This window comes from Lycorma delicatula, chromosome 9, assembly GCF_047948215.1.
Source record: "Lycorma delicatula isolate Av1 chromosome 9, ASM4794821v1, whole genome shotgun sequence".
NCBI lineage: Eukaryota > Metazoa > Arthropoda > Insecta > Hemiptera > Fulgoridae > Lycorma > Lycorma delicatula.
In genome coordinates, this window is record NC_134463.1 from 118,983,802 (window position 1) to 118,996,195 (window position 12,394).

Here is a 12,394-nt window from a genome sequence, read left to right on the forward strand (position 1 = left end):
AACCAAACTAGACAAAAGGAGTGTAATGTATTTAGATTGTACGTATGTTTTTCCACCATATTAGCTCAATGACTCAACCGATTTAGAATCCTTATGTTACCAAACGTGTCACAGGCTATATAAATAAATATATATTTAAATAAATTATATAATAATTTACATACATTTTAAGTGCATTACACTCCTTTTTGGCCATTCATGTAAGAATAAGTGATTCTTTTATAAAATATTTTAAGTTATATGTATATGTATGTTGATTGTTATAATTCAAAAGCTAACACTGAGGACAAAAAAGAATTCTTTTTTTGTCTCAGGAAGAAAAATATGTGATTCTGAGAGTATTTTATTCTTCTGAATTGAAATATGATATTGATTTTTCCTCATCACGCAAGGTTTCCGAGAGATAAGAATTTATAATTCAAACATTTTAATACTTTCTGCATTCTTCACTACAAAATATTCAAACATTTGGCTCACCTAGAAAGTAAGAAATGACGATTTTCTGTTACACTTCACCTGTGGAGTATCCCTCTTGATCGTCCAGCATATTAGGATTCCATTTGCCTTGAAACCTCTTTTCCGTAACTGAAATCTCCTTAGGAAAGTGTTCCCCGTGGTCATCGCACACTGCGCCAAGATTTTCCAGGAAGAAATTTATGTGCATGTGCAGGAAGTGTTCTTTTAAGGATATATTACAACCCAAGTTTTTATAAGATTGTTGACAATTCACAGTAATTTTCCGGCTTTCGATATTCCGAAAAAATTTTGAGTAACATTTTTGAATGCTTGTCTAGCTGCTTTCTCCAGTGGATTCAATAGTTTCTCAAACTTTTCATTATGCATTAGGGACCATATTTGAAGATCCACAAATAATCCTTCTATAATTTTTGCATCACTAATTTTAGAAAACTTCTGTTTACATGAACCAGGAGTATTGTCCATGTCCTTGACGAAATTGTTCATTATTCCTAGTTTGATATGTAACAGAGGTAGATACACATTTTTAGGCCATGGGTTTAGGCTGTTCATTTCTAATAAAATGTCTTTTTCTGTCCCTACTATCCGATTCACACAATAAACATCAGTAGTTTATGTAACCAAGCTGCAGACCAAGAATAAATGGAATCACTTTGTAATCACTACAAATACTCCATTTAGATACTCCATATTGAAGCTTTTCCAATATAGATTTAAAATTTTGATAAGTTTCTTTCATAGTAGCAGAGTGGGCCAGAGGTACTGATGGGAATTTATTGCCATTATGCAGAAGCACAGCTTTTAAACTAACTTTAGAGGAATCTATGAACAAGCGCCATTTTGTTGGGTTATGTTCATTACAAAGTGTCTGCATAAGAGAAGAAATGTCATTACAAAACACTAAGGCATTTTCTTCAGAAAAATAGCTTTTAAATTCAGAATGATGATTATGATAAGTGCTACATATCATTGTATACTTTTGATGAAGATTCCATCCTTTTAGCCGGGAAGCAAGCATTCCAGACTGTTTTTTGGATACTTTAAATCTTTTATGAGTTGGTTAAGATTTTCTTGAGTCAGTAAATGAGGCTCAGATGAAATGCTTTGTTCATAAGTTGTATCACCAAAATTGCTATAGGGATAGCAATGACATGTGGCGTGTGGCATTTTTCCACACAGTGAGAAGCCTAGAAGATTATAAACAACAGATATATGGGACCCATGCCCATTTGGTCCTGACTTTACACCCAAAATAAAGTTCATTAGACTTTTTTGCTAATGGAGTAAGGTTCTGCATTTGTGACCAGAGTGTTACTTCACCACATACATAAAAAAAAAGTTTGGATGATTTAAACAAACTCCAGGCATTTTGTAACTAACGACTAATTAAAAAAAATAAAGTTGTAAATATGTAATACACAATAATTCAGACACACAAAGCAGTCACAATGACATGTTTACTGGTTCACTACTATCTCACAACTGGCATTGTTCTGATGAATGTATTCTGCACTAGGTAACTTTTGTACATGTCTATACACATCTGAATCTACACAACAATATCAGTGCTACTGTTTGAGTTGGCTCATTTGATTCCATCACATTTATAATTCTCTAGGACTTTTTAATTGACAATGGACAAAAAAGTTTTAAAATATTTAAATAAATTAAAATAACAAAGAAGCTGTAGGTAATGGAGAAATTAGGAATACATATTTGAAAACAGGATAAAGAACTGCATTAAGTACACCTATTGGTACTCGTGAGACAAAAATCATGTTGACCAGTGATATAGGCAACTTTACACGAGATATGAAATCTGCAAAAATCAATTTGAAGACAAAAGTGACCCATGATGAGCTTCCTTAACAAATTTAGAAGTGAAAATGTATTCCATTACTCTCTTCTGTGAGCTAATCATACTTTTTTGTAAATTTGTATGTCAAACCTACTAAAATGAAAATCCAGCCTACTAGTGACACCTGGAAAGAAACTAATTTTATAGTGAGTATTATTAATTTGAATAAAGTAATTATTGTGGCTGATGCCACTTACATGTTGTTTTCATTCAATCGGGTCTTATAGCTGCTTCTATGGGGATTTAAGATCTGCAAGGGCAGGGTGTTTAGTAATACAAATTTAAAGAAAACCTGATTTTTTAAGGAATTGTATAGTACAACATCTCATTGTAACACGGGTTAATTTATTGTTTACAAATCTCTAGACTGTAATGTACTTATAGGAGTAGAAAATCAAATACATGATTAATAAACAACCACTGGATGATGAGATCAAGCTTCAAATCCGATAAAGATTATAGGTAATTTTAAACAGATTAAAAACTTTCCATCTTAAAAGTTTTCATAGTTGCTCGTACGTCTACTTCGTGGTCTAGAAACTCTGTGTACATTGGTTGAGGAATTTTCTACTGGACATTGAATTGCTGATAGCCAACAATGGTGCTTCTAAGGTTTGAGCTTTCGAAACTGCATCTTGAAAAGATTTTGAATCATCTAGCAACAATTGATGACGTAGTCTTGGTTGGAAAGTCCTCTAGTAAATTGTGAATGCAGAAAAAGATCTGGTATAAACTTTTTACATTTGCATTGGAATTCACATGTTGAAATATATTTAGGTAATTGTGTGATAAAATCTGGAATTGGTTGATTTGATCCTTGTTTTTGTGAGAGGAATTTATGTCTTTCAACTAATAGATTCTTTTTCTCACTTACTAATCGGTCAAAGTTTGAACTATTTCGTCATACGTTAGGGTATGTAGTTTTCTTGGTGTCACTGATAACTTTAAACCTCCAAGTTTTCAGGGTCTATACTATTTAACAGGACTGTTTTTGATGTGCCTTTATCTACGGTTAATCGCTTCATAATAAGAAAGTTATCAAATCTTTCTTTGTATTGTTGAAATTTTTTTCAAATTTTGAAAAATTTGACTTTACACATGTGTGTAGTGTCAAATTCAGTCTGTTGTTCAGTGCAATTAAATGATTAGCACGAGTTGTAAATATTAATAATATTGATTGAGTCGTAATAAATATATATTTATTTATTTATTTAGCATATGGCTCCAACTCGCAACACCAATTACAGTCAAAAATTACAAACAAACATTCAACAAATTAATTCTGGAATTGCCATCAGGAAATCTTCAGGATTCTCTTCATGAGTTGTCCTAGAGCAAACTTCTGTAATGTGTTTTAACAGTGTAATTTTCACCACACTCACAAAGCGGCGTCGGTGTTTTACCCCATTTATACAGGAAATAGGCGCATCTACCATGCTGAGTTTGTATTCTGTTTAGCGTTGACCAAGTCTTACGTTGCAAGTCAAAACCCGGCGCTTTTGAGTAATACATGGGATTTCGTTATTCTGCTCTGTGGTCCCATTTTCTCCTGGTCAGTCATCAGGACCTCCTGCGACTCTTCAAATGATCTACATTTTGTTGTTAGTACTCAGTCATCGGCGTGGCCATCCTTTTTATGTCTTGTCTCTGACATGTCTGCAACACAGAAGCTGAAATGAGAGGATGTATATTTCAAACAGTGAATATTGTTGTTCATATTCATAAAAATGTATTTATATTGCAGCGCATATTTATTTATTTATTTTGTAAAAATAGTGTATCAAGGTTTGAGGTTATAGTTATGTATTATTTTTTATGAGTAAAATTTTTTATGATACAGAAAATAGTATGACATAAATTGTTGATTTTTCATAAATAATTTTAAATTCACCAAAAACAAAATTTCTGATAAAATGGACTATAATAAAATAAAATTGTTTGTATCATATCCTTTCATAAGCCGCCGGTAACCCTCCTGCCTATTAAATCGTCATCCGAAGAATTAGTGGAACTAAACTACTCAAAATATATTCTATGAACTTGTTTTATATGACGAATATTTCAATCATTTTTAACAGTATAAAATAAATATTATTCAAATTAAGTGTTAGTCAATTAAACTTTTATTCATGTATTTAATGTCGTCAGTCGATAGTTTGGCTCAAATATGTTTGAACGTGTAAAAACAAGCAAGTTTTTTTTTAACTTTTTTTGTACACAAATATTACTCCTCGTCGCAACGTGTTTTATGGCTCTATTTAATTAAAGACACCCGTATTCTAATTATAGAAAAATATTTATTAATTATAACATAAATAACAAAGACAAAAGTGAAAATTGAATAGAATACTGAAAACAGATGTTATTGACTGGCTCCAAAAGTTACATCGATAATCTACGTACATCGATAAATCGAACGATGGGATTCAACAAAAACTAAAATTATGTAGTATTATAATAACCTATTGAATATATTAGAAAAACGGAAGGTAAGAAAAGTTTAGTTATTTTTTGTGAAATAATTGATCCGAGTGATAACCGACCTGTTGGAAAATAGGAAATTAGTCATGGAAAACAACAGACATATTCAGAATGATATTGAAGGCGAGAGGAACTCATTGGTTCCTCACACATTTGTTCAGTAGAAGCTTTGAGAATCCATGGTGATTACTAATTCGGTAACTTATTTCATTATTTTTACATATATTGTGAACTGTGGTGTATGATTATGCATTCCTACCGTGTGCTGTCACAGTTGACACCCTCGGTTATATATATATATATATATATATATGAAATCTATTTTGTGATAATGTTTGGTAGTCATTAAAATTATTTTTACAGAGTGAAAGAAGTGTGTATTATTTACGTGTCGTAAGTATATTAATATAACTAAATATAGTAATATAGTAAACTGTATAATAACAGATTTAATAATTAATCATATTTGCATAGCCAGAAGGTAAGAAATCCTTATGTTACTTTTTGTGAAATTACGGAAGCTCACCCGGGACGGAGTCAGACTCGCCTATTAGCAAACAGGAAATTAGTCGGGAACACCAAGAGAGATATTCAGAATTATTCTGTAGGCGAAATACTTTGAAGTATTCTCAAACAAGTATAATTAAAGCATTAAACATATTTATGGAAATAGGCAGATTTCGATGTGCTTGTGTTTTTTCAGTTGAAATCATATCCTACATATAAATTATATTTTTAATTAAATTTTATGTACTGGTTGTGATTGTTCAATCCTCTAAAAGATAGTTGTTGAAGGTTCTCATTAACTTTCTATAAGTAGAGATAATCTCATATTTTTATGTTAAATTTTTAACTTTTCCACAATGGCTTCTTTGTACCACAGAAAATCTATGCAGTCTGGCTTTAGCAGAAACACTGTAATAAATTTAGATGTTTAGTTAATCGAATGCTGCTCCTGAATATTTCATGCAAAAAATCTGTAATGTGTTTATTAATGGTTGGTTTGGTTGATAATGGCATATGTGAGGCTGTAGTTTTACAAGTTTTCATGTCAAATGTTACTATGTCAGATTAATTAAAAGAGAAAGAAGCCAAGGCGAATAGTATGCTTGTGTTAAAAACATAGTATAACATTGAGATGTCATGTCATATTATGCTAATCGATAAGCACCAACTCTGGCGTTTGTCAGCCCAAGATGCTTGTGTGACAAAATTATAACTAGGATCAGGTTAGGACACTCACTTCTGACTCGCGTTCTTCTAATAGCTCATGGAATATATCCTTATTTTATGTTACTGGCTTCTTAACTCATTAATTATCTTTTTTCTTCTGAACATTTTTTGATTCTGTAAAAATAAAATTTTTTTTTTAATACAGCTGAATTGACTTCCACTAGTACTTAAAAACATGCAATAATCCTTGTTTAATTGAGCATCATAGTCTATATACCTGGTGAAAACCTTTCTTTTGCAAAAAATTGTATCATTTTAGGTAATAAAAAACTGACCTCTACTGTTATTGCCTACTCATGTATATTTTTTGGAGATTTAGAAATTCAGTTATACCATCAAACTCTGGTTTTCATGTGGTGTTAGTTATAAATATAGAGTATGTGCATAACAAATCATTTCCATACATAACCGACACAGTTTAGTGCATTAAAACGCGCTTTTATACAAACATGTCTTAAATTATCTTTAACAATATAGTTAGTTCCAAGCTCTTGACTTCATCAGATGTTACGTTTCAGTAATATTTCATTTAACATGCTTATTTAAGTCACACTTTTGTAGTAGGATATTAATATATCTATATTTTTTTTGCAGAGTATGAATGCACAAACTAACGATTCAGTTTTAGAAGAAAATCAATTATCCTTGCCCATTAAAAAAGAAGACATGCATGATTATTTGTTTCAACAAGATTATTTGTTTGTAAATCTTGCCAAGACTGATTATGAACTGACAATTTTTAAACAAGTAACCTATTTTCTTCTTTACTTTGGTTTAAGTTAAAAACATAAAAGCTAGTTATTGTAAGAATTTTCAATTTTTCTGTTCGTGAAGGTATTTTTTATTTACTGTTCATAGCCCACATATCATTGAGCATTCATGTCTGACATGAGATATTTTGATTTAATAGTGTAAAAAACATTTATTAGTGGAGAATAGGGGGGTTAATACGAGGGTTATTTATTTTTCAAGGTCCGATTGGTCATGAAATTAAAACCATAGTGAAAATAAAAAATTTTTTATTTGTAACATGTACTTACATAGTTACGCTATTTCTCTGCATAATCGTTACTCGGATTTAGACATTTGTCGTTGCGTGGTACCAACTTTCCAATACCCTCGTCATAGAACGGAGCTGCCTCTGTTTTCAGCTATGTTTCTATGCTGGTCTGCAGCTCGATATCTGTGCCAAAATGTTGTCCTCCTAGCCAGCGTTTCATGTAAGTAAAGAGATTAAAATCGGATGGAGCCAAGTCCAGGCTGTATGGTGGGGGATCAAACACCCAACGAAAACGCTGCAGGAGCTTCTTTGTTACAGCTCCAGTGTGCGGCCGAGCATTGTCATGGAGAAAGACAATGCCTGATGACAACATTCCTCTCCGCTTATTCTGAATTGCCCTTCATAGACGTTGAAGAGTCACACCTCATACTGCGTGACTCTTCAACTGCAGTGATAGTCGTGCCACGTTCCATGAATTCCACCAAGACAATTCCATTCCGGTCCCAGAACACAGTGGCCATATACTTTCTGTTGGAGAAGGTTCGCTTGAACTTCTTTGGTTCACTGGGAGAATGAGAATGCCTACACTGTTTGGATTTGTTTCAGTTTCAAAGTGGACCCATGTCTTGTACCCTCTGACAATTTTGTTCAATGGTGTAGAGAGCTGACCTTGAAATTTCAGAAAACTAATCACTCAATACAGAAATTGTGAACTGACGATTTTCTCGAATTGCTACATCCACTCGCTCATAGAGATCATCGGTTGACAGTCGCTTGCTTTCCTGACCGCCTGCATCATGAACATCTGTACGTCCTACTTTAAAGTTCCTGCACCATTATCGCACTTTGCCATAACTCATTGTGAGCAGATGCCTCATGCCTTAAACAAAGGTGACTAACATATTCATTTTATGCCGACATTTAACATTGTTTAATAATTATCTGTTTACATCCGAAAATATTTTTGATTCCGTAAAAATTAAATTATCTTTTTTTATACAACTTCCATTAATACTCTTAAAAAATGCGATAATCCTTGTTTAATTTAGCATCAAAGTCTATATACCCAGTGAAAACTTTTCTTTTGCAAAAAATTGTATCATTTCAGGTAATAAAAAAAGATGACCTCTACTGTTATTGTCTACTTTTGTATATTATTTGGAGATTTAGAAATTCAGTTATACCATAAAACTCTGGTTTTCATGTGGTGTTAGTTATAAATATAGATTATTTGTATAACAAGTCATTTCCATACACAACCAACACAGGTTAGTGCTTTATGTTAATACATATCATGTCTTAAATTATCTTTAACAATATAGTTAGCTCCAAGCTTTTGACTTGTCACATGTTACGTTTCAGTAATATTTCATTTAACACGCTTATTTTAAGTTACAGTCTTGTAGTAGAATATAATAATACTTTCTTTTTTTTTTCAGAGTATAAAATCAGGACCAAACAAGGGCCTGGGTCCCATATATCAGTTGTTTATCATGTTCTAGGCTTCTCACTGTGTGGAGAAATGCCACATGCCATTGCTATACCTGTGATTTGGAGGGAACCCAAAAATAACTATTCTGACTGTTATTTCTGCTTAACAAACATGCCACTTGCCATTGCTAAATTTACTAAAATTACTCTTTTGACTAAATGATTTTTTACAAAAATTACAAGTGAATTTGTTCTCAACAGTATGAATAGAGAGATGTGTTTTTAAACTACAACTTTGATTAAAAGTTTTTTTACAAAAATTAAAAGTGAATTTTTTCTCATTTGTATTAGTAGAGATATACGTTTTTAAATTACTGCGTCGAATAAATGTTGTTTTAGAAAAATTACATGAAGTTTTTTTTGACAACGTGAATAGATAAGTGTGACTCTAAAGTAGAACTCTGAGTGAGAGACTCCTGTGTGTCACTCTAGTGTAAAAACTCGTGTGAACAGGAAGATGAGAAGATATGACATTCCTTTCTTTAACTGGTTTTTCTGTAATTTGCAAGCTCTTTTCTTTTAAAGTAAAAGTGTTGAAATCATCATATTCTTCATTGATGACAGTCACAAATGCACTTATATTTTAATTTATTGCAAATCACACATTTTGATGTCTGTAAAATACTTTCAGTAATTCTTTCTTCCACATCATCGATAACTTCTTCAATAAGATCCTAAAAAAAAAATGTAACTGTTAAGTTAAAAATCTATCGTAAAAATTTTTTATTTTAAATAATGCCAACTACAAATTGAACACTTTATACTTTAATATTAAATATCTTATGTTCATATTTAAGCAAGCACAGTATATTTGTTTCAAAGTAGCAAAAATAAAAATTTCATTATTATAAGCAGTTAAAATACAGAGGACAAAATGTAACACAATCAAACTGTACGCTACATAGCACAGAAACTAAAACTTGTCAGTCAACAAACAATTTCATAATACCAAATTAAAAAAAACAAATTTAAAAAAAAAATTACTGTAGTTTATTTCTGTTAATATTAACTGAAAATAGAAACCTGGCAATAAGTGTAGATATTTTCCAAACTCATCCCCAGATTAAGATATTGGTCATTACATTTGTTCTTAAAAAATCAAACACAGAAGAGCAATAAGATTGGTTTATCATTTTTATTAGATTTTCATCCACTGGACGAACTGAATGAAATGAAAAATAAGAGAAAACAGGTTTAGTAGTGGATGGGTGAGTCAAGTTAATAATGAAAGAATTATATACTGAAGATCCAAAATTATATTAATTGACCATGAAAATGTCAAACAAAGAATTTTAATTTCTCTTTAATACATTCTGATATACAAAAATTAGAGTGCCATGAGAAAAGAAATGTATGCCGAGATAAAACCTGAAATAATTGTATGTTATTTTCCTACTAGAGTGAGCTACACATTTGTCGAGAAATGTTATCATGTTTCTAAATCACATATATTTTAGGCAATATTTTGTATTTGTCTTTTTTGAAGTTTTCTCTAACCAGTATTATAAACTAATTAAAACATTAGCTGCTACAAAGAACTCGGTGGTTCCCTAGGTGACTGTTCTTTTCTTTTGCAAAAAAGAGTATCTTTGTAGGTGTATGTAATAAAAACAATGAACTCTACTGTTATTGCTTACTCATGTCTATTTTTTGGAGATATTGAAATTCAGAGAACATTCCGTTATACTGAATGACTCTGGTGTCACGTCATATTTGTTATAAGCATAGATTTTTTTTTAGCAAGTCATTTCCATACATAACCAAGACAGGTTGATGCTATGGAAAGTGCTCTGATCCATGACATGTTTTAAACTATCTTTGACATTACAGTTAGGTTCAAGCTCTTGACTCGTCAGATGTTAAATTTCAGTAATATTTTATTAACCACTCTTACTTTAAGTCACACTATTATATTACAATATTATTATTACTTAATATTTTTTTGCAGAGTATGGATGCACAAACCAGTGATTCAGTTTTGGATGAAAATCCATTATCCTTGCCCATTAAAAAAGAAAACATACATGAAACAGGGCAACAAGAACATTTGTTTGTACCTCTGGCCAAGACTGATGACAAACTGACAATATTTGAACAAGTAAGTCATTTTCTTCTTTATCTTGTTTTAAGTTATAAACATAAAACCTAGTTATTGTAAGAATTGTTAATTAGTCTATTCATGATGATATTTTTATTTACTGTTTATAGCCCACATAACATTTTGCATTTATGTCTGGCTTGAGATGTTTTTATTTATAGTGCAAAAAAAAGATATTAACGAAGCATAGGGAGGTAAACAGCATCTGGATTTACCAGAAACACTGTAATAAATTTAGATGTTTCGTTAATCGTTTGCTTCTCCTGAAATTTTCATGCTAATATCAGTAATGTGTTTAATAATGGTGTATAATGGCTTACCAGAGGCTGCAGTTTTACATGTTTTGACATCAAATGTTGCTAGGTAAGATTTTTGAAAAGAGAAAGATGCTTATCAATGATATTAGGCAAGTTGAAAGTAAGCTTGTGTTAAAAACGCAGTAACCATTGAAATGTTGTTTTATATTGTCAACTCTGGCATTTACTAGTCCAAGGTTATTTGAGTACGTTATGAAAACGGTTAATAACAAGGAACACAAAAGATCTGCGTCAGTGTTGAATACAGATACAGTCACTGAAATCGAAGACTGATTCCTCGCCAAATAAATCGATCAGACGCTTGTCTGCTGAAATTAATTTGTCTAAATCAACTGTTCATCGGGCGACCAAACAATTACAATTACGACATCGCATTCAAACGGTTCATCAATTTCTTGAGCCCGATAAAGAAAAACGGTTACGATATTGTCAACGGTTCCGTCGATTTCTGTGTGAGGGAATTAATTTTATGGATTCGTTATTTTTCACAGATTACGGATGGTTTCATTTGGATGGCTACGTAAACAGCCAAAACAGTAGAATTTGGAGCGCTGAAAATCCCCACGTTTATCACGAAAAACAATTACACCCGCAGAAGTCGGGCGTGTGGTGCACGATATCGCGGAAGAAAATAATCAGTCCTATTTTTTTTGAGTACACCATTAATGCAGAACGATATCAGGATATTTTATTTCAGTTCATCGCACTCTTGGAAGAGGAAGACAGACACTGCTGGCTACAACATGACGGTGTGACATCGCACTACGCAGGTTCAATTTCTGTTTTCGTTGAGGAATTCTTTGGTAATCGGTCGAGGCTTGTGGCCACAAAGATCTCCAGATTTGATTGCGGCGGATTTTTTTCTACGGGGTTACCTCAAAGAAAAAGCCTACAGCAACAAACCACGAACACTTGAACAATTGAAAGTCAATATTGAACAAGCTGTATTAAATATCCAGCCACAAACTTTGAAAAAACTTGCAAGAAACGCTGTAAAAAGAATTGAAGCTTGTATTCAAGAAGATGGCGGCCACTTCCAACATTTACTCTAAATGTAAGGTAATGGATGGTAATAATAAAAATTACATTAAATTGTATTTTGTTACAATAAAAAGTGTTTTGGAATTTGGAATTTGGCAACAAGAATATTTGTTAGTACATCTTGCGAAGACAGCTAATGAACTGATAATATTTAAACAAGTAAGCCATTTTCTTCTTTATCTTGTTTTAAGTTAAAAACTTGAAAACTAGTTATTGTAAGAATTTTTAATTTTTCTATTCGTAAATATATGTTTATTTACTGTTTAATAGCCAACACATCATTTAGCATTAATGTCTGACAAGAGATATTTTGATTTATAGTGTAAAAAACATTTATTAGTGGAGTATAAGGGGTTAGATTGCATCTAACATTTTATGGTAGATAAAAATTTTTAGAA

At 31.8% G+C, this 12,394-nt stretch overlaps 1 protein-coding gene across 4 annotated transcripts in view; it reads left to right on the forward strand.

Annotated features, from left to right (window-relative positions):
- The window catches only part of LOC142330372 (uncharacterized), a 54,187-nt gene that overhangs the window by 19,131 nt on the left and 22,662 nt on the right, over window positions 1–12,394 (forward strand). For 2 of the 4 annotated variants that reach the window (XM_075375597.1, XM_075375600.1), the window contains exon 3: window positions 10,489–10,638. In XM_075375597.1, the coding sequence (XP_075231712.1) occupies window positions 10,489–10,638 (150 nt within the window). Of the gene's footprint in view, window positions 1–4,766; window positions 5,014–10,488; window positions 10,639–12,394 lie in introns of those variants that run through there. The other 2 variants (XM_075375598.1, XM_075375599.1) reach the window with 2 other exon arrangements.